This window comes from Pelmatolapia mariae, linkage group LG6 (assembly GCF_036321145.2).
Source record: "Pelmatolapia mariae isolate MD_Pm_ZW linkage group LG6, Pm_UMD_F_2, whole genome shotgun sequence".
Lineage (NCBI taxonomy): Eukaryota > Metazoa > Chordata > Actinopteri > Cichliformes > Cichlidae > Pelmatolapia > Pelmatolapia mariae.
This window is the reverse complement of record NC_086232.1, coordinates 41,791,132-41,814,389: the sequence shown is the minus strand read 5'-3', so window position 1 is coordinate 41,814,389 and position 23,258 is coordinate 41,791,132. Positions and strand designations below refer to the sequence as shown.

The 23,258-nt window shown below is 41.1% G+C and overlaps 1 protein-coding gene across 2 annotated transcripts; it reads right to left on the bottom strand.

The window, feature by feature from the left end:
- Positions 1-658: 658 nt before the first annotated feature.
- On the bottom strand, positions 659-18,018 carry LOC134629573 (ribosomal protein S6 kinase beta-2-like). Of its 2 annotated transcripts, none has more exons than XM_063477023.1 (16): positions 17,962-18,018; positions 16,356-16,410; positions 15,260-15,297; positions 15,051-15,165; positions 14,614-14,682; positions 14,350-14,497; positions 14,036-14,093; positions 13,841-13,941; positions 13,216-13,306; positions 13,017-13,107; positions 9,144-9,251; positions 7,804-7,866; positions 7,287-7,364; positions 6,944-7,051; positions 6,739-6,851; positions 659-4,900 (listed from the first exon to the last, which is right to left on the bottom strand). In XM_063477023.1, exons 1-16 carry the CDS (start codon positions 18,000-18,002, stop codon positions 4,717-4,719), a joined length of 1,461 nt encoding a protein of 486 aa, XP_063333093.1. In that variant the 5' UTR covers positions 18,003-18,018; the 3' UTR covers positions 659-4,716. The 2 variants fall into 2 exon arrangements, with proteins under 2 accessions (XP_063333093.1, XP_063333094.1); XM_063477024.1 differs by having other exon boundaries at positions 17,843-18,016.
- Between the last annotated feature and the right edge of the window lie 5,240 nt (positions 18,019-23,258).

Genomic DNA, 23,258 nt, shown 5'->3' with positions numbered 1-23,258 from the left:
ACTTAATTCTGACCCTACTGTCTGAAACTCACAGCAGAAACCTTCTGCTGCTTTAGTCCTTCAAGGTTTGACGTGTTGTGTTCACACTTTGGTCATTTGAGTTACTGTTACCTTTCTAAAAGCTCAAAGCAGTGCGTCTATTCTCCTCTGACCTCTGGCATCAACGAGCCATTTTCTCTCAGAGAACTGCTGCTTACTGGATATTTTCTCTTTTTGTGTGGGTTATGCGGGAAAATCCCAGCAGATCAGCAGTTTGCGAACTACTCGGACCAGTCTGTCCATCTTTCAAAGTCACTTAGATCACATTTTTACCACCTTCTCATGCTTAGGTTAAACTTCAGCAGGTCACCTCGATCAGGTCTACGTGTCTAAATGCTTTGAGCTGCTGCCACGAGAGATATTTGTGCTAACAAGGAGGTGAGGGTGTATGCTGTCTGCCTTTACAGAAAACAGGTGCTGCCAGTTGTTTGTTATCGATCTGTCGAGATCAAATATGTGAATTTCTTTAAAGGCTGTCATTGAAAAAGGAAGCGCTACACACTCTTTGAGTAAAAACATATTTCTCTTAGCTTTAGTGCTCGATACGCTCAATAAATCTGAATATCTGAAACCACAAAACTGCTGAATCTCCATTAAGATCTCAGAAGAACAACTCAGCAACTCATTTTATTTTGAACACATTCATCAGTTTGAAGAAAGAACACACGACTGAAAGAAAAAACATAATAAGCAAATATGACAAAATAAAGTATAATCCACTCCATTCTGTTTTCCTCAATTCAATTTTTCAGAATACACATTTTCAAATTCCACAGACTCCTGTTCACACCAACATATATCTGTATCACACTGTAATTATTCATTATGTAAATAAATACACAAAAACTGAAAGCAAAGATTATTTTTGCTGCCTAAATGCATATTTTATCATGAGTTCGTTTATCAACGTGCTGCTGCAGTAACAAGCTGCAGTGTGAAGAGTTCCTCAGCTGTAGCACAGGCTGTGCATGTAGACTGTGTCCAGTGTTAATGAAAGAAAGGCTGCAGGAGAGAGCAGGAGGACTGCCGGGCTCGTTTCCTGCGAACAGGAGCGTGAACACAGGAATCTTCCCTTTGACAAAATTAATTAATTTTTTAAAAATAACAGAGTTGAATCATATGAATAAACAGAAAACATACAAGCTTGAAATCCATCATTATTTAACTCCATCAACGCAGTTTTGTTCAGGCTCACTGTGGCCTCTACCATTTAGTTTTTTTGGGAGCCAGAAGTGACCACATCTGGATGAGAGAGTGGAGTGACAAGCTACAGCAACTTTACTTAATGTGCCTCAATAAACGGATGGATTCAGATATCTGCCAATTCATGCAAATGACAGACTTAAAAAAGTACAAGAATTTCCCCCAAAGCTGAAACACCGACTTCCTGGACCATGATTGGTACAACGACTGCACAGCGAGCCATGTTTGTTAGATAAACGCGTTAAAAAATGCTCCAAAAGGAACCAACACCACAAAGTCGATTCAGAGTTCCAGTCACGAACTCGTTAGCTGACGCGACGATAGTTAGCGATAGCAGCTTCAGCTCTTTTCAAAGAGGCCACACCCCTAATAATGCAAACTTTAGGCCTTAATGTGATATAAACAAGTGAAATTCACTTTGTGTACAGTTGTTCTGTGAGGGGAAACCGGCCATGGAGACGTAAACTGTTTTTTGTTGCAGGCTGTAAACGGATATTTTAACATGGGTGTCTATGGGGACTGACTCACTGCTGGAGCCTCTGGTGGACATTAGAGGAACTGCACGTTGTGGTGCTTCCATGTTAATTGCCCTGGGCTATTTTTTTTTTTTAATAAGACCACAAATTTTCAGTGCAGCAGCTTTGAGGTAGTGCTAACATGATAACAGTGCTCAGCATTCTTACCTGATCGCTGCAAAAATAACAGAACCGTGGCTGATAGTAGTGCACAAACCAAAGTACTGGATATATTTATCTATAGTGGCACTCAGTCATAGACTGTATATAAAGATCGATGTACCTTTTGGGTACAAAAAGTAAAGCCTTAAATCTGCATCCCTTTTATTGTCCAGTAGGGGGCGACTCCTGTGGCTGTAGAAAGACGTCTGATTGTGTAAAAGTCCACGTCTGTCTCATTTGAGCTCTGACTTTTGCAAACTCTTTGCCGATGAGTTTACGGCCTCACGCTCTTGTTTTAAATTCAGTGAAAGAACGTGACGCTACTTTTGTGAACACACAGAGTCCAGAAGGACGACGGAGCGTACGAGCCTACAGCCGCCCTCAGTCCCTCCCTCCCCACTCTCTCAGAAAGCAACAGCAAAGCCTGAGGCAGGACTTTGCTAACCAGTGGGTCACATCACAATACAGAATCAAAAAGTTATCAAACACTGAGCAGTTCATCCTGAGACGGAAGTTATTTTACCTCAAAACCTCAAATGTGAATCTCATGGTGAGATTAGAGCAGAAACAACGAAGTATTAGAGTCAATAAGAGTCATCCTCTGATAAACACAAATGTCTGTACAAAACAGAGACTGTCACTCAGCTAAGACGTGCTTGAGAAGACGAGGAGGTAGAAAATCTTTAGTATTCATCCTCCACTCAGCATGCATGGCACTGACATAGAAAACTGGGTTAGTGAAGATGCTGGAAGTACAGCAATAACTTCATGGTATCTACATTTATTCATATGATAACTTTCAAAAGTATATGCTGATGTAACGCTGATCACTTTAGCTTTTTAGATGGTGCAAAAGAAAATTTACAGCTGGTGAAATACATTCGACTCTCCGGTAAACCAGGCTGAAGTGTTAAAGTGAATCAACGACCCAGAAAACAAATACATTAAGTCTGTTAGGCGTGCGATCCACCTGTATACCTTACTGGAGTAGGACGATAGTTTAAAGTGGACTTATTCTGCTCCATAGTTATTTATTCTTGGACTCTACCAGAGTAGCTTTGCATGATTCACAGTTCAAAATAATCCTTATTTATCTTTTTGTGGGCCTTTGTTCAGCCTCTGAGTTCATCCTCCCCCTTTAAGGGTGACTTTATTCTAATTGGTCTGAACACCAGTTGGGCGGGGCTTTTATAATATGACCATATTAGGCATATCCCGTGTCTGTGACATCAAGCGTAGAAAGAACTGTGTGAAACTTTTTCACACTTAGATGATGTTTGGTACAATAATTCACCATTTTAAGACTTTATAGATATAGCAGAGCAGAGTAGGTCCAGTTTAAAGCTGTCCATTTATTTTCCTAATTTGTTTGAAATAGTTCCTGCTCGGCTGCTTTAAAGAGCTGCCTGAGCTCCTTAAAGGTACTTTTTATAAGTTTCCCAACACGGGGGCGGCATTTAATCTGCGCTTGTTATGTTAATGACTTCCCTGGTGACTCACTTCACCAACTCGTGGTACAGACTAGCTTATATGAAGGTACAGCCCATCCTTTGTTTAGCTTCAGCTGATCTCTCTAACACCAGCTTTGGACATCAACTCAGCGAGTTTTTACACTTAGAAAGCTTTAAAATAAGTACCTTTAATGCTCACGCAAGTTTGTCATTTTCCTGATGTCCCGTTATTTCAAAGAAAAGAGGAAAATCAAACAGCTGTAACATCAGATGAACATGTAACTTGTGTGATCCCTTCCAGTGCTGAATTACTGTTTTTCTGAGCACGACAGGCAAAAACACCTTTTATTAACACTATCTGACCTACAATTCATATGTAAAAATATTTTGTTTGGTTAACCCAAAAATATTATTATTTTTATACAAGGTTTTTGTCGTCTGAGAGCACCATGTTTAGCACACTGCTTTGACTGTACATTGCACTGACTGTTAAGCTCTTATTTTCCTATCTGATGATTGGTTACGACCTTCCCGGCAAACCAAATAAATAAAGTACTTCACCCTACTATGGTGTGATACGAGGACAGTATGTATGTGAACACCTTTGGCAGTGAACATGAAGCTGCTCAGAAAGACTCGGAGACATTCACAAATACATTATCTCATGTCTGACCCGCCCTAATCCTACTGCTTTAGCCTGAAGTTACCAACCTGCTGCCTCGACGATGGCTGAAGGTCAATTTCTACCTTCGATCATGTGATCGTTCATCAGCCCGCTAATTAAAACGTCAGCCTGTGATAGCCGACCTCTTCGCCCAAACTCTGATGAACTAATTAAAAGCTGATGACCTAATTAAACCCCCCAAAACTTTATATCACAGCTTCCCTTTGCTGAGATCACACCGGCAGTCATACAAGACGGTAAACTCTGCTACCATCAGTCATTTAGCCGACCTTGTTGAGGAGAATTAGTGGCTATTGAGCTCTTTCTAGTGGGACTTTTGTTTCCCAGAGATTAGTGGCACAGCGTGACAGAAATACAGTTGCAGATATACCGAGGCTGTAAACTAAAGCTTTGAAAAGAATGAGAAATAAATAAAAGTGCTGGACAGTAGCAGCAGCACTGTATCTGAATATATATATTTTTTAAATGTGAGGTGAGATGAAAGTTACAAATGAAACAAAAACGCAAACTGAAGGCTTCCCATGGATGATTTTGGCTTCTCAGGAGCCTCGGAGTTAAACCGCTCTGTAAAGAAAAAACCACAACACTCCAACTCGTGTTCCTCAGCACGACTAAACTACATGTTAATCTGACCAAGGCTCGTTCTTTGAGGAGCCCCTCCTCATCTCCGATGTCCTTTCAGCTTCTTGTTCCTCGCAGGGGTTTTGATTGGCTGACTGGCGGTTCCGTTTTCCTTCGGCACGGGAACCGGAGCTGCCGCTGTCGGTGGAGACATCGGAGAGAAAGGGTCTGGCTCTCCATCGACGCTGGACTTGAACGGCCCAGCGGGGGAAAATTTTAAAGGACTGAAAGAAAAAGAAATAATGGTCAAGTTATTATAAACATGAGAGCAAGAAGGATAAACAAGCTTATTTTGGATGATCTCCCAAAGTTTGCAAGAATTCATTCCTCTAATTCTTCCCAGTGGGAGGATTTGCACACTTCTGAGCTTGACTGCAGCTCTCACACTGTCCGATTCTTACCCTGTAATCTTGTAATTTCAGTGTCAGTGGCACTGTACTTCCCTTTCTCTCATGTCAGTTCACAGCTGCCTATCTTGGCTAGTACAACAGAGACGTTTATTCTCAAGACTCTTACTTTCCTGGTTTAAAAAGTTCCCAGGGGCCAGTGCCGGCCTACCAAAGGATCCGATAATACTACCCAAATGTTTCATTAAAATGTGTCTTTGTTCCCGGTGTGGTGATGGACACATTTGGAAAACTAAAAATATCTCAGAGTAGTTTAAATAAGAGTCCTGTAGAGTACATGTAGTGACTGTAGACTCAGATAACATGAAAAAACTTAAAGAAATTCACTTTCAGCATCTCAGGCTGAAGAACTTTCAGCTTAAAAAATAAATAAATAAGTAAACATGTTGGCTATAGTCCTTTTAGAAAGAAGTCCCAGCACCGCATACTGAAACGCTTCCAGGCAGATATTCTGGAGCTCAGTCACAACTAGGGCTACATCTACACTAATCCGGATAAATTTGAAAACGCTGTTTTCAGCTAAAAACGCTCTGCATCCGCACCATCGTCTTCAATCGTTTCCGAACAGCTGTTCATCCACACTGAAACGTTTATGTTCCTGTACTGCGCATGTGTGAAACGCAAGACGATTCGACCTGCCTCATTTCTGTCTGCCGCTTATTTACCTTCCTGCTCTTTGAAACGTCGCAGCAAAATGTCGAGGAAAAGCACCGAGTTTTTTTTAAATGCACTGACAATGAGGTGGAGTTGTTGCTGCAAGTAACACAACCCAGTACAAAGTTGCAAAAGTGAGTGAGAATTAAAGAATTTGAAGAAAAGCTATCTGGAGCATGTACAGACTGATATTCATTTTTAATAAGGCTGTCAAAACTGAGAGCAAACAAAACAACTGCAGTGTAATACTGTCCGCCATCTTAGTTGAACTGGCCACATGACTGGCACGATCTGATATCGTCATGTTGGTGTTGTTCCCAGATCATCATACTAAATGTTGTTCCAGGATCAACATTGCAAGTGACCAATCAGAATGTTGTGACGTCATACTTTTGCAACTTCGGGAAAAACTGTACTTAAGCTGCGAGAAACCGCCTCTGTCCGCCGATCAACGGACGCTGACCCTTTAATAAACGGTAAGCAGAATTGATACTGTCCTTGCAACATTGGAATTTCAAAAATGCACGAATGGCTTGGCGCGCAAAAGAATAACGTCACAACAATGTGATTGGTCACTTGCAATGTTGAACCTGGAACAACATTTTCATGATGATCTGGGAACAACACCAACACGACGATATCAGATCATCCACATGACTGCATCATATGATTAAAATGCCTCATCGTTTCTGAAAGCCTGCGGTTACGCTGTCCACACTGCGACGCGAAAACAGCATTTTCAAATGTATCCACTTTGGAGAGCGTTTTCAAAAAACTGTGTTCCTTAACCAAAAACGCCGTCTCAGTGTGGGCGGAAGGCCAAAACAGAGAGAAAAAGATGCGTTTTCAAACAAAACCGTAATAGTGTGGACATGGCCTAGGACATAAATCCTGATCGCAGGGTTAGGGCCTCACAGATTGAGCTGTGAGGTCCATGAACTAAAGTTTTTGGACCGTTTCTCTTAAATACAGACTCATAGAAGTGTCTTTCTTTGCGTTACCTGATGGGCGTGCGTGGACTGCTGTTGTGTCGGCGTACGTTTCTCGCTCGGGGTTCGAATGAGAAGCCTTCCTTTAGACTCTCGAGGACCGATGGAGCCACGTATGTGAAACCCTAAAAACAGCAGAGAGTGAAGAGCCTTTGACTATCTGAGGCTTCATTATGTAGCGGACAGAAAAGAAGTCTGATGAGGAGGATAATCTCACAGCGAAGGCGAGCTCTGCGCTGTGGCTGAGCGAAGTGTCATCCGGACTGTCCACCGGCGTCTGTCTGGTAAACCTGGTGTCAAACTGGCTCACATCCTCATCCGACTGCTGCACGTAGACACAGACAGAAAAGAATGAGCAATTAATAAAGGTATAAGTTGGTGTGAAGGTAAGACAAAGGCATCGAGCGGTCTGGGAACATCAAAGAGAAACACGCAGCAGGAGGTAGATGGGAAGAGAAGTTAATTTAAAGAAAAAAGGGAGTGGAGACTGCTGAATCAACTCCTCTGGCTTTGAATAAATAAAAGGAATAGATTAACTTGAATAAGAAACGGTGCCCTACCAGCTGTGGCTTATACGGCGGCTCCACTCTCTTATGCAGCAGGTCGTCCCAGTTAACGTGTTTAAAGAAGGCGTGTTTCTGTAAAGGAACAAAAGGACCTGTTCTTAGATTCTTGTGTTCTCGGGGGAACGTCACGAGTTCAGGTCCCTTTTGTTTTACAGCGTCTGCTTTGGTTTAGCAGTGTGGAATATTTCCATCATATGAGCCGTGATCAGAGGTGTGGCCCTTAATCTAAAACCTCATCTCATTTAAATTTAATCATTTTGACCTCTACATCTTTGACCCACATCTCTTCATCTCAAGTGTCTTCGATTTCAATCTACACTTATTTTTCCCTGCACATCTTGTATCAACACATCTTTGCTGTATATGTATTCACAACACAGTCTAATTCTGAGAAAACGCTGTACTTCAGATTGATTTCCTTACAGATTTAGTCTAAAAGACGGACAGTCTGCAGGTATTTCAGAGTGTTTCCTGTGTTGTAGCTCACACAGGAAGCATCACAGCTAGTTACCTGGATGTCAGCACAGTCTGCTTTACTGGAGCCAAGTCTTTGGGCTGGGTTTTTCTTCAACAGCTGAAAAACAGATAAGAGTGGGGCGTGTCACCATGCAGGCAGATAACTGTGTGTCTAAAACCCTGAGCCTGAAATAATTACTCAAACACTTTTTCAGGTTTTACTCTTTCTAACCTCTACATTCAATAGCACCAAATCACAACAGCAGTTACCTCAAGGAGCTTTATATTGTAAGGTAAAGACTCTACAGTAACGTTCACTTATAAGAAAACATTCATTTTCATTCAATGCTAGCAGTTATTATGTGAAGAACAAACAACTTTAATGTAAAATTAACTGATTTTGAGCAACTTGTGACTGAAAGTATTTGTCAGATAATTAGCATGACTCTTCAAAACTTTTCCAGCCACAAAAATCTGGCTTTTGCAGGTTTTTTGACTAAATCACTGAAACTAAAGTCATTCATTTGGCCCCTTTGCAAAGTTTTTATGTTGCTTTAAGGTGTCAGATGACCAGATGGAGGAGAAAGGTGGAAGAAACGTCCACTGAAAGTATCTGTGCAGAAGAAAACCCAAGCAAAACATCCCGGTGCTGCGTACAAAACATAAAGTTTTGTAAAAGTTAAAAGGTGAACTTCTTTAATGGCCTGGACTCAAAACTTTTACGATAAAAATATATAAAGTTAAATGTTCCAGAGAAAAATCTGGACATGTTTAAAACCATCTGGTTACCGAGTGTACCCTGGACTGTTTCCTACACTGATTTTATTTTGGCATAGAAAGGAGTGCGCTACACTGAGATGTGTGACTGGGAAGGGCAGTAAAGTCTCCACCGCACGCTGAGAAGACGGACAGCCAGCTTCTCTTGGCAGACGTGAAGGAGGGAGGCTGCTGGCAGGAGGCGAGCCCCAGTAGCTAAAAACCACCCCGACTAATTCTTAAGAATCATTGATCTGACACCGAATCCACGAACAGCAATTACTCATATGTGTACAAACCAGACCAGGAGCCACGATGCATTATTTTAAAAAAAGGAAAATAACTGGGCTGAAAAACACATTTAAAACTGAAACCAAATCAATTTGAAACCCACTCCAAGTGTCACAATCTAATGCCAAAATCCTGCTTTTCTTTAGCATGATTTATTTGTGGGAGTTGATGAGATACCAGTTTAAAAACTATGAAGTAAAGGGACAGAAACGAGTTTGCTACCCTGGATGTTTGATGCGTTTTCTTTTAGTTCTCTGGAGAAAACTTCAAAAAGTACATTTAAGCTTTAAAATGCACAGAAGGACAGGCACAGCTGCACCGTGTTTTATGTGACTTTGTGCTACGCACCTTTTTGACGAGGTCTCTGGCATCGATTGTCAGGTACGGCGGCAGGCTGAGTTTACACTTCAAGATCTTATCGATGGTCTTCTTCCTGTTTTCTGCTGTGAACGGAGGCTGAAAAAAGAGTACGGGATTCAGTCAGCGGTTACTAATAGGACATTAAAACTGCTTGTTAATCGATTCTGTGAGCACAGAAGTCACTCTATCCCAGCCTGAACCTAAATGCATTATTCAACAGCAGGGTGGCTAAACTGAGGGAGAACAGGAGAGCCCACTGGTGGGAAATAATAAATTAATTCCTCCAAACCATCAACGTGTCTTTTAGACCCCATTCCTACAACACTGCTTAAAGAAGTCCTGCCATTAATTAATTCTTCAATCTTAAATATAATCAACCTATCTCTAATAATTGGTTATGTACCACAGGCCTTCAAGGTGGCTGTAGTTAAACCCTTACTTAAAAAGCCATCTCTAGACCCAGCTGTCTTAGCTAATTATAGGCCAATCTCCAACCTTCCTTTCATATCAAACATCCTTGAAAGAGTAGTTGTCAAACAGCTAACAGATCATCTGCAGAGGAATGGCTTATTTGAAGAGTTTCAGTCAGGTTTCAGAGCTCATCACAGCACAGAAACAGCTTTAGTGAAGGTTACAAATGATCTTCTTATGGCCTCTGACAGTGGACTCATCTCTGTGCTTGTCCTGCTAGACCTCAGTGCAGCGTTCGATACTGTTGATCATAATATCCTATTAGAGCGACTGGAACATGCTGTAGGTATTACAGGTACTGCACTGCAGTGGTTTGTATCATATCTATCTAATAGACTCCAATTTGTTCAAGTAAATGAAGAGTCCTCTTCACACACTAAGGTCTATTATGGTGTTCCTCAGGGTTCAGTGCTAGGACCAATTCTATTTACATTATACATGCTTCCCCTAGGCAGCATCATTAGAAGACATAGCATAAATTTTCACTGCTATGCAGATGACACGCAGCTCTATCTATCCATGAAGCCAGGTAACACACACCAATGAGTTAAACTGCAGGAATGTCTTAAAGACATAAAGACCTGGATGGCCGCTAACTTTCTGCTTCTTAATTCAGATAAAACTGAGGTTATTGTACTCGGCCCTGAAAATCTTAGAAATATGGTATCTAACCAGATTCTTACTCTGGATGGCATTACCTTGGCCTCCAGTAATGCTGTGAGGAACCTTGGAGTCATTTTTGACCAGGACATGTCCTTCAAGGCACATATTAAACAAATATGTAAGACTGCTTTCTGCCATTTGCGCAACATCTCTAAAATTAGAAATATCCTGTCTCAGAGTGATGCTGAAAAACTAGTTCATGCCTTCATTACTTCCAGGCTGGACTACTGTAATTCTTTATTATCAGGATGTCCTAAAAACTCCCTGAAAAGTCTTCAGTTAATCCAAAATGCTGCAGCAAGAGTCCTGACAGGGACTAGAAAGAGAGAGCATATTTCTCCTGTTTTGGCTTCCCTTCATTGGCTTCCTGTTAAATCCAGAATTGAATTCAAAATCCTGCTCCTCACTTACAAGGTCTTAAATAATCAGGCCCCATCTTATCTTAATGACCTTGTAGTGCCATATCACCCTATTAGAGCACTTCGCTCTCGCTCTGCAGGCCTACTTGTTGTCCCTAGGGTATTTAAAAGTAGAATGGGAGGGAGAGCCTTCAGTTTTCAGGCCCCTCTTCTGTGGAACCAGCTTCCAGTTTGGATTCGGGAGACAGACACTATCTCTACTTTTAAGATTAGGCTTCAAACTTTCCTTTTTGCTAAAGCATATAGTTAGGGCTGGACCAGGTGACCCTGAATCCTCCCTTAGTTATGCTGCAATAGACGTAGGCTGCCGGGGATTCCCATGATGCATCGAGTTTTTCCTTTCCAGTCACCTTCTCACTCACTATGTGTTAATGACCTCTCTGCATCGAATCATATCTGTTATTAATCTCTGTCTCTCTTCCACAGCATGTCTTTATCCTGTTTTCCTTCTTTCACCCCAACCGGTCGCAGCAGATGGCCGCCCCTCCCTGAGCCTGGTTCTGCTGGAGGTTTCTTCCTGTTAAAAGGGAGTTTTTCCTTCCCACTGTCGCCAAAGTGCTTGCTCATAGGGGGTCATATGATATGATTGTTGGGTTTTTCTCTGTATTTAATATTGTGCTATCTACTGTACAATATAAAGCACCTTGAGGCAACTTTTGTTGTGATTTGGCGCTATATAAATAAAATTGAATTGAATTGAATTGAAATAACACCGTCACAACTGTCAGCCTGCACCACCAGTTTGGCCTCCTGTGCCTTTTTCCTCGTTTCATGTGGAATTCGAGTTTACATGTTGCTGTTCTGACATACTGGTGGATTTTTTTCCTGGACCAGGACGGCCCTCTGTAGGAAAACTAGGGGAGCACAACTGATCCGAACAGCAAACACAAGGAGTCTGAGATCCTGCATTTTTTTATTACTTCTGAACATCTGATGAACAAAAATGTCTGTCTCGTCACAGTCCAAATGCTCCGTCAGTTCCCAAAATCTAACACTAAGACACCATCAAGATGTCACTGCTTAATAACCGGATTTCCAAGAAGCTGAGGACAAATTTAAATCGGGTACAGGTACAGGCTCATCGTCTCGTGCACTTCTGGACCGTTTTCAGCTCGGCTGCTATTTTCAGAGCTCCTACTGGAAGTGCTGTTCTGTCCTCTTGCACTTGTGCCTCCATATTGTGCATGCTGTGCTAAAACAGAGATCCTTTAATTTCATTTTCATTTTCTGGGAAGTGGATGATGTCACGGTGAGCCAAATCGGGGGAAGAGCTCAAGTGACGAGTTATTATTTCCATGTGCTGGCACAAGATGGCAAGGTTGAGGCCATTTCCTCTGAATGCTGATGCATCAGGGTGTCCTCACAGGCTCAACTGATGGCGCACAACCTCGTGAATGCGAGGAAAAAATTCACGAGTGGACTCCTGGTCTCGCTCCTCCTCGCTCCCGGAAACTGTGGACAGTTCAACTGAAAACAGCTCGGTCGTATCCAGAGTGCCAGCCGTTATCACAAAATTCAGCTGAACCTGAAACAAGTTTATTTTTGCTCTCTGCAGAGGTCATTGCAGGACTTCTGATGATTGATCTAAAACCTGCAGCTGCATTGAAAGCTGACTGAAACATATATGAGGAGATGACTGTGAATCTGGGAAGGCTGTTCTTTGAACCTTCTGATCATATTTATACTGCTGCTGCTGACAGGCAGTTGAGACGTAGCTCCAGCAATCCAAGTTTTGTGGACAGAGGCGTGAATCCATCACTTGTAGAAATTCTCTGTCCAACCACCACTTTGTTTTTAATAACCATTTTAGCTGAAGTATTGTGGAGCTGAGGAAATGAATATTCTCCCTTAGGGTGTTTGGAGCACACACTTGCTTCACTACTTTCACTCTTAAATAAAATACCTTGACTAGAAAATCCGATGTTGTGAAATAGAGTTCAGCCTTCGTCTTTGTAAAGCAAAACTTTAAGAAACGGCCTGAAGGCTCCACAGAAACTAAAACTGAAGCTGCAGGAAGGAGCACGAAAACCTCAAGGCTCTCTGGATGGTCAGTAAAAGCTCTTCTTTGACTCGGCGCTCTTTTTCCAAACCATCTATTGCCCTAAACTAAAAAAAAAAAAAAAAAGACTGCAGATACTAGCCACAGGGGGCAGTCTTTTATTCTGTTAGGCTGCAGCAACCACTTCTTCATAAAAAGAGAAGCAAGCTTCCTCTTTTTGAGGCGAGCTTTAGGAGTAGGTACAGAGAAAAGCAAGCTTAGCCCTACAGCAGCCAATCAGCCTAAAAAACACTCCAGGCTCCAGCTTACCGATCCAGTCATCATATCGTACATGAGCGCCCCGAGGCTCCACCAGTCCACCGCTCTGTTGTGACCCGACCTGGTCAGGATCTCTGGAGCCCTGCAAGAAAACAGGCAAACACAAAGTGAGGGAGTGAATGTTTTTGTGATGGGTTATAAAGCTAAAGCCTCAGAGTCTGTAAGGTTTAGGTGTGTGTGTGTTACCCACATGTACTCGATGGTGCCGCAGAAGGTGTGTGTGACGGATCCATCGTGAATCGATTCTTTGCAGAGCCCAAAGTCAGTCAGCTTGATGTGTCCTTAAATAGAAAATCAAACTGAAGCACTCAGATGAGGCATAAATGACTCCCTGAGGTATAATTACATCCTGTTTATAATTCAAGACATTTGTCTCTTTTCTCCACCTTCATGAAAAATGATGCCTGCAGTACCACTAGTGTCCACTTGAGGCACGCTTTAAAACCAAGTTAGTTAAAATATGAGACTCTGCAGGAGAAATAAACACATTTACAGGCGGCTATAAGAAATGAAACCCTCTATGGAGAGTTTCCATCTTCATAACAAAACTGCTGAAATTGTATTAAGTGTTAAAGCTTGAATAATTCCACCTGTCAGTCAAACATAACTCTTAGACTGGCAGGTGCATCTGAGCTTGCTAGAGTCCTGAACTCTGCATCACAGTTGTGCTGTTAGAGCATTTTTAAAGCAATTATCTGCATAATAATATGACTGCTGTGCAGTTATTGTACTAACAGCGGCTCCAAGAAATCTGTGCTCCACATTTCTCCATTTTTCTGCATTTTGTGCATTCTCAGGCAAACTCGTGCTCTCACCTTGGTGATTGAGCATGATGTTTTCAGGTTTCAGGTCCCGATAAATAATCCCGTTAGAGTGGAGGTGACCGAGGGCCAGAGTGATTTCTCCGAGATAGAAGCTAAGCATACACAACATTTTAATTAAACATTACTTAAACCGTGAACTGTTTTCAGCATCATTAACAAAACGCACAAACCAGAAATCGCACATACCAGGCAGTGTCCTCCATGAAGATGCCTTCCTTCTCCAGCTGCATGAACAACTCTCCTCCTGAGGATAAACAGCAGAACACATGGATGAGACAGAGTTCACATAATATCAGAACAACGTGGTATGATAACAAATATCAGAGGCTGGATTTTCAGTCACAAAGATTTTGTTTGACATGTATTTTGGGTGCGGGTTAAGAATATTTCTACATGCATATCATGTCTCCAATCCGTAAAATGCCTTTGACAAAAGGACCTGACGGGTAAGTCAGGGTAAAGATGTGTTGCCCCACAGCTGGATGTTGCCTCCACCTTACCGCTCAGACACTCCAGGATGAGGTAGAGTTTTCCTCCAGTCTGGAAGGCGTACAGCAGATCTACGATGAACGGGTGCCTCACCGTCTCCAGGATCTCTCGCTCTGCTCGCGTATGGGCCGTGTCTTTAGCGTTGCACACTATCTTTGCCTGTAGGAGACAAAGAGTGGAAGGGGGCTTGATATAATGACGACAGAGACAAACTAAAAAATGAAAAGTGTGCAATGCGAGGAAGAAGAAACAGCATCCAGGATCCGTCCACGTACCTTTTTCAGGACCTTCATGGCAAAAATTCTCCCTGTCTGAGCCCCTTGAACCTTCCTCACTTGGAAAACCTGCAGAGAGAGAAAAGCAGCAGGATGCTGTATGACTGTGGTTGCATCAGGTAGGACGTTTTAAAAATCAAATCTGACAAATCAAGGATGGGGCAGCGACCCACTGTGGTGAATAACGAAGCGCCTTTTTTATTAAACAAACCCGTTTGGGGGCAACCTTTTGAAGATTTGGTTGATGGAATTCCCCCAAGAGTATGATCACAGATAAGACTACCTGGTAATGTATAGAGAGAGGTAATAAAAGGTAACAGGGACCAGTAAAACTCTGATCTACTGTTATCAAGAAGGAATAAATAAAACCAAAAGTCTGTGCTGAAGAAACATGCTACTTAAAGAGGTGTCACATGCACACACAGACACACACACACTTTGCCATAAGCTCCTTTTCCCAGCACAGTAAGAAGCTCAAAGCAGTCCGGCCCGACTCTCTCACGGTCCCTGTTGACACTTTCACTGGTCAGCTCCACCTCCTCCGTCTGGGCACTAGGCAGAGGAGAAAATAACCAGTATGGGTACCAGCATCAGCAGTTATTATTTATTTATTTATGTTTTATATGCACTGTTAAACCTGGCTTACTTTTCTGGTTCTGGGGCAGTGAAGTCACACACATCATCCTACAGACAGGGAGAAAGAAGACAAACAGGGTTAAATGGAGCTGCAATATTTCAAGGGTACTTTTAATCGAAATGAAGGGTGCATAAAAGGAGCTGATAGTTAAGTCTTTCAGATTTTAGACTTTTGAAATGGATGACTCCTGCTGCCTTCTGGACCAAACTTCACATCTTCTAAGACTAACTAAAACTGAAAAATAGCAGCTGTGTCAAACAAGCCTGTGATATCAGCTGAGGTTAAAATAGGGCCGGGTATGTAATGCCATGAAGCACCACAAGATGGTGAAAAGGTCCAACAACAACAACAAAAAAACAAAACAAAACACACAACATTCTTCAGAGCTGTGATACAGCAGCAAAATAATAAGGAATAATAAAATTTTAGGGGACAAGCTTTTTTAGCTACACCCCTTTTAAAGTGGCTGTCTTCTGATTGGTTCCCCTGTGCAAACAGAAGTTTTGGGCACCTGGTGAGTTAGCTTCTATGAGATGGCCAACCCATCGAGTTGTCCCCTTTCTATGAGAGCATATAGAGCCCAAAGTAGAAGGACAGGAAATAGTCATGCTCCCAGTTTACTATAAAAGGGTTAGTTTTTCAGAATAAAACTCTCTCTCTAAAACTAGTTAGTCAATTCAAAAGAATGCATTAGTTTCCAAACAAAGCCTTCAGTGAGTCATACAAAGTTACTGGGATGATTGTGTCAGAATTTTCAAAATAAAAGCCCCTAGTTATAGTACTTTCTTTTAAATTTCAGAATATATTAAAAAAGGCAAACCTGCTTAAAAAATGTGTGATCTACTTTCAACATTTTATGCAAAAAGTATATCATTTTATGTCATTTCCTCTTTACCCTACATGTGACACTTCATATTTTGTCATTATTTCACATATCACGATTTGTATGTTTATAGTATTTACAGAAAACAAAGTAAAGGAAAACAGCATTTGTCAAAATTAAACAATACATTTACACAACATAAATCAACAATCGTATAAAAACATGATCATTTTTCACATTGTTCTCATTTGGCTTGGCTATAAATGAGCATTTAATGCAGACCTCTGTGTCACTGATGTCCTCAGTCTCCAAGTCAATGTCAAACACTCCTGCCATCCTGAAACAAAGACGGTGCAGTCAGATAGTCTGCTGTGTTTAAATTCACTTTACTTACAAACACGTGAACATTTCTGGCTCCTGTGGACCTTCATACATCGACAGCTACGGCTGAAAGGTCGACAACTGCAGGTTTCAGATCTGCTCTGTGTGTTTACACCAAATCAGAAGCAAAGAGTCACGTCACATGAATACATCCGCATTTGAAGCTCAAAGTGTCACCCAACAGCCAACAGGACGAGTAGGACACGACTGACTAGCAGGAAATGCAGAATGGGAAAACTACACTTTGCTGCGAATTCATAACTCTGGAAATTTATGTAGGATACTGGTTTGTACAGAAATCAGGTTTACATACTTTTATATTTGGGAAAAAAATAAAATTCAATGTTCTGTGACTCTGCAAAACATAAATAAATTCATTCATTCATTAATGAGGATGTGACTTCCTAACAGCAGCACTGGGAGCCGTCCAGAGGTGCATAATGAGACGACCATGAAGGGGAGATTAGACAAAATTAATCAGATATATTTTAAATGGGCAAAATCTAAAGATTACACTATGCAAAACAAAATAACCCGATGGAAACTTTAAATGGTTTTAAATATCAATAAAACATTGTATTCACTCAGCAGTGCTTTTGTTGCTGTTATTACACTGCCAATCCCAGGTTGGATATCCACACGTTTATTAATGAATGTTCTGCTATACCAGGTGCCCAAATAGGAAAGGTTAACAGCCAAAATGCAGCTTCATTTGAAAGGTTTCTGAAAATGTGCTTGTTCAGCATGTAACTCAAACACAGAATCAGCTGAGTCAGTTCAAACACACCTTCAGACTGTGAGCACACTCAAAATTTAACCAACTGGACCACAACACACCGGGTCTGGAACCACAAAACCCAGCATGTTTTACCAGCTGATAATCAAGGAGAGAACAGAAGTTATCTCCAGCCTCGTCTCACTCTGCTGCAGCTGACTGGCTGTAACACCAAGGCGTGTGTGAAGACCCGCAAAAGATATTGAGCCAAACAAACATTAGCTGAGACTCCACCGAGCAAAACACGGCCCGGCTAAGTGAACGCTTACGAGGCGGCTGATCATCAGTTTAAACCCGTTAAATGTGACACGTGAATTCTGTGTCTTATTTTATTCGATCTACGAAGCCTCGGCGTGAAAAACAAAAACAAAAAAACAGGGAAGGAGCTCATTCACTTCCCACGTTAGCCGAAACAAATAAACGTGTTACCATGACAGAAGCGCTAAGCTTTCCCTGAGATGATTTTAGTCCCACAGATGGTCTTTTAGAGTCTTTAAAGTGTCACTAACTCCGGTTAAATGTTAGCTGTCACTGCGGTGACACGTCAGGCTGCGAGCAGGTTTGACAGGCTAAATAAAAACACCGAGAACAGGCTAAAGCTAACTAGCCTCACCTGGGGTCGCTCCGTCATCCGGCGGACGCTCGGTTTTCTCTGTACGGTGATTTTCTCTTTTCAAGCAGCTTTATACACAACCAGCGGTGGCTGTCATTGCTTTGTCAGATTTTACTGACCTGGACAAACAACCACAGAGAGCTGTTTGGGTTCCTCTCATCCGCCGCGCTACTCTTCTTCTACTGCTTTTTGAGTTTATGATCGGTGTGTTAATAACCCGCCTTTACTGCCATCTACAGGACTGGAGTTTCGTAGCAGCAGGAAATCAAAACGCGAAAAACAGTAATTGTTTTTCATGTTTAGCCTGTCTGAGTAGCTCAGAAACTGCTGATCTGCTGGAATATTCCCACACAAACATCTCTAGGGTTTACAGATAATGTTCTGACAGGAAAAAATATCCAGTGAGTGGTACTTCTCGTGGAGAAACTACCTTGATGATTGTTTTGAATTAATGGGAAGGCGAGAGTTACTCAAATAACCACTCATTGCAATCAAGAGCATCTCTCAAAGCATAGCACATCAAGCCTTCATGCAAATGAGCTACAAAAGCAAGTGTCCACCTGAGGTGACACTTTAGTCAGCTAAGATCAGGAAACTGCAATTCCCCAAAACTATAAAATAGAAGACAAGGGGGGAGGTTGCCGGGTCTAATGACTCTGGATTTCTACTGCCACATTCAGATATCAGGATCAGATTTGGCTGTAAACAACATGAAAGCATCGCTCCATCCTGTCTTGTATCAGCAGGTCAGGCAGCGGGTGGTGTGATGCTGTGCGGGATACTGCTTGGCACATGTTGGGCCACTTAGTACCAACTGAGTGGTGTTTAAACTCCACAGTCTACCCAGTTACTGTTGCTGACCATGGTCTTTATGATCACATTGTACCCATCCTCTCATGGCTGCTTCCAACAGGAGATTCATAACATGGAGGAACAGCTGACAAATATGCAGTGACTGTCTGATGCTGTCATGTCAGTGTGGGCCAAAATTTCTTAGGAATGGTTCCAGCACCTTGTTAAATCAGTGCCATGACAAATTAATTCTGCTCTGGAGGAAAAGAGGGCTAAGTTGGTACTAGCAAATTGTACCTAATAAAATGGCTGTGGAGCGTACATGTGCCTGTCTTCAGTTAGTCAATTCAAAAGAATGCATCTGTGCCTTTTTAGTGGTAACAGTGTTCTCTGTTGTGAATGTTTTGTACTTTTCATAGTAATTAGAATACTACTATAGCAAAAATAAAGGGTATGAAATATCAGCTACTGGACTGTTTGTTTACTTTTCTAAATTAAAGTTTTTGATTTTATTGTAATTTGTTGGTGATTATTCCAGAATTAGTACAGTATAGTACATTTAGCATGTGAGTTTGAAATGTCTGTTATGCAGTAATCTTGGCTACTCTTCTCTTCGTCCTCATGTATTTATTGTTCAGCTGCAGTTTTGTCTGTCATCATTTGGGTTTCCACAAAGTGACCCATTTGTTTCTGAGCCGCAGGTTTCCTGAGAGGATCACAAACAACTGTCAAAAATGGGGAAAGAAGTTACCTGAGAATCACCTTCATCCAGTTTTACCCGGTTGTTGGTCATTTATCAGTCATTTCAGTAGCAGTGTCGAGCTTGTGACCTTGTGGTGAAATGCAATTTTCCAGCTTGGGTGTAGCGTGGGCACCAAAATCCGTTAACGTGTTTCCTAGTATTAACCAAGCTGTGTTTGTTTTGGAAGAAGTAACGGACCAGGATCATCTGAACACTGACATTTTGAACTTACTTTTTATTTTTTTAGTCAAATTAAATTAATTAGCAAGCAAATGACATATGGGTGCAGGGAGGTGGCGAGTAATCATCGTGAGTTTTTGTTATTTTAGATTTGGGGTTCCTGTTTTGTTTTCATTGTGATTCTATTCGTGTTAGGCTTCAATATCAAAGCACTACTGACGCCAAGTTTTCATTTTTGTAAGGTTAAGGTTCTGGTTCCCATTTTTTGAATCCTCTCATATTTTAGTCTACATGGCATTTCCCTGCCTGTTCCTCCCTGTTTGTCTTGTTTCTCTGTTTCTGTTATTGTTATTGTGAATCTTCTCAGTTCAGTCAATGACTGTTTATTCATACAGCACCTTAAAAACAGGTGGTGCAGATCAGTGAGACACACCACAGGACGAGCACCTAAAATAATTGCAATCGCAGACTGTGGTAGCATTTTTAGGTTACCTGGAAAGACTGTGGTTGTTCACTTCCTCTGCAGGGTCTGATTGTGGGCTACTGAACTTAGATCACAAGAAAATAGATATAAGAAGAAAAACACTAAAAATCTAGAATTAAAATGCATTTTTTAAAAGTAAGATGCATCATAAAACTTATATGATCAGTAAGTTGCAATGAGAGGAACAAAAAATGTGAAACAAAACAAAACAGTGAAACCGAAATATTCGTTTCATTGGAGAAAGTAAATAAGAAATAAGGTAAATAATGTTTTTCAAGTCAAAACTCAGTCAAAAGTTGGGATGACGCAGTTTTATGTTTGAAGACTGAATCACTTCCAGCTGCTCCCACATCTGCAGAGATAAATGGTAAACATTTTCTCCCCAAAGGTTTTTATCCTGACTATGAGGACCTGATGGGTTCACGGTCGAGTCCTGCTAGATCCAGAAGCATGCATTCCTTTCTTGCTCAGAGTTTAGCAACATTTGTCTGGCTATAGAAGGAAGTTTTGGTGACAGATTGATCTGACAAACAGTTAAAATCTGTGAATCAAAGGTCCCTCCTATGTTTCTTATTTAATGTAAAAAAAAATCAGTTCAGCTACATCTTTACATTTTAAAGTTAATCAAGCTGCCCTGGGTCATCAGTGTGAGGCCAAAGTCACATCTAAATGTCTTCTGTTAACTTGAGACCATCTGTTATTTCCTGTACTGTCATGTGTGACCCATAACAGGCAAAATAAACCTGCACCAACTAAAAGAAAAATCCCCATATGACCCACTTCCCCATGCGATCAGGAAGTCACTTCAAAAAATTCCAAATCCAACCTAATAAAGGTCTGATTGTCATATCAGTCCTGTGAAAGAGACACCCCCGCCACTGCGCTGTTTGACCGCATGCTCCCCTGTAATGTTTTTAAAAACAAGCGCTCGGAGGGTCCCAGATCCTTTGGTTAATGTTTGCTTTATGATATTTTCCACCTCAGGTCCTCTCGCAGAGGTGACAGTTGTTTTGCTGTTGTGTGCTCAGGGTGCATGTGCTTCTTAGAATACCTGCCATTTCTGTGGTTTTAACTTCCCTTTATGTCAGCCTGCTCAAACTCCTAGTTTTTATTTCAAGATTCACCATTCTTTATTGTCATTATGTAGGCATAACAAAATATACAGTTATACTCCCTCACATGGTGCACAACATTTAATTAACAAATAAATGTAGTGACGTATAAAAAGTATAAAGTCTAAGTAAATATATACATACAGATACATATACTCAGGCCTACATAAGTACACAAAAATAACAAATACAGGTATGACTATAAAGGCAAAAGCAATAGGAATGAACATGAGATGAAATGTACACAAAAAACTGATGATTATATGAGAATATGTGTATATCTTAGGATGTAAACATGCAGAATCAAAGTAGAATATTGCAGTTTTTACTTGTGTAGTAACATTTTATTACTATTATTTAGTTCCAAATGCTTTACAGAGCAACAAAATACTATTTTTTAATAGTTTATAACCATTAACGGGTTAAGCAGAAGTTAAATGCCAAGTTAGCCATTAATGTCAAGGTCACATTTCTGGCTGTCCCCGGATCTCCATGCAAGTCTTACAATGTGATGATTGTAAGACTCACGTCAAACTACTGTGGAAAATTCACCTCACAGCTGAAGTGAAAGTAGTTAAAAGTAAGAGAATACAGAAGCAGGCTTTCAGTGGAAACAGCGGCTTGGCAGCTGAAAAGGAAGTGGTCTGTTAGACCCTAACATCATCGCCTTCAAGGACACGAAAAATAGATACAAGATGAGGTCTCACTGGATTACATCGATTCTTACTGGTGAGTAAGAAAAATGCTTTGTGGTGTATCGAAAGTCTGCTTTAGGAAGGAGGCAAATTTCAATGATACTGATGGGAGATTTCACCTTCCAGCAGGTTAAAGTTGTGTCAGATGAACAAACAGACATGAGAGAGGGCGTCATGATGGCATGACATACACTCGATGTGGTTGTACTAACTGTGGTGATGGGAGCAGGACACTTCCGTTTCATTGTTGTTTTTTGATTATTTTAAATGTTAAAAAGCAAAAAAACTAAACTACAGAAATGCTCATGAGGAGAAAAGTTCAAACATTTTCATTGAATCAAAGAACTTGGGGTCGTCAGGAAGGACTCAGGAGTCAGACTGCACTGCTGCTCGTAACAGAAAACAGCACCCAGGATTACAGATCAGCAAGCTCAGACTCAGGATACAAGAACTCACAGATATATTCCACTCAAGTCACAAAAATAACATGACCTCCTCCAGCTGATTCATAGGATATACGTCTCAAAGAGAGAATTGAGCGTCATCTGCATAACATTTTAAATCTACAACATTAATCATCTTAATGATCTTAAAACCCCTTTCCTCACTTTTAATTTAATTCTGATGCTCTTCTGTGAAGATGGTAGTTCATAGGTGCTTCTCCTCCAAACTGGCTGTGGGTCTGCTGGGAGTATAGGATAAAAGATGCAAATCCAGAAGTGGAAATCCAGGAAAACTGGAGGCTACAACTACTGCCAAGAAAACCTTTCCAGTCTCTGTCCAGTCGAATGAATTTGCTCCAAGTAGACTCTGATTACACACTAACTGCATAAAACTCAATGCACCTGAATACACTTTGAAGACTGAATGCTTAAAAAGCATTAAGGTGTTATGTATTGATTAAACAGCAAAAATATTATTTTTAACCATTTCAAATGGAAAAAACTCTTTCTGAAAATGAATCCGCTGAGTGCTTCCCATCAGAGCCAATGAGTTCTTTGAAAAGTTTTGGATGAACAGACTGTAAGTAAATGCGAAATGAGCAATACTTTTACATAACTGTGGATACAGAGAAATATTTTGAAACAACAGAATTCAGAAAACACTTCTTCAGAAAATAAAGGAAAATGAGCCGCAGTGCAAAAACGTCAGCGTATATGTGGTCCAGTTCTGTGAATCTGTGGTTTCCATCCACTGAGTAAGATCATCATTTCAAGAGGATGCTGTGCCAGCAACCTTGAGTGTATAATCATAGATTGTGTATGACAGATAAACAACCGCAGTGATGCCACCCGCTGGTTTGGAATTAATTTTTAAGCCAAGTTAGCATTTTTGTCACCATCATGTTTGTTTGTTTGGAGACAGATGTGATTGCATTCATAAACTGTATGGGTGCACATACAAGCTAATT

Bases quoted from the DNA above. Each gene is read 5' to 3' on its own strand.
- LOC134629573 (XM_063477023.1), bottom strand. From the start codon at position 18,002: ATGAGAGGAACCCAAACAGCTCTCTGTGGTTGTTTGTCCAG. The intron at 7,365-7,803 runs GTAACTAGCTGT...GTTCCTTTACAG, and splicing joins CAGACTGTGCTGACATCCAG to AAACACGCCTTCTTTAAACA. The intron at 7,052-7,286 runs GTAGGGCACCGT...GTCTACGTGCAG, and splicing joins CGCCGTATAAGCCACAGCTG to CAGTCGGATGAGGATGTGAG.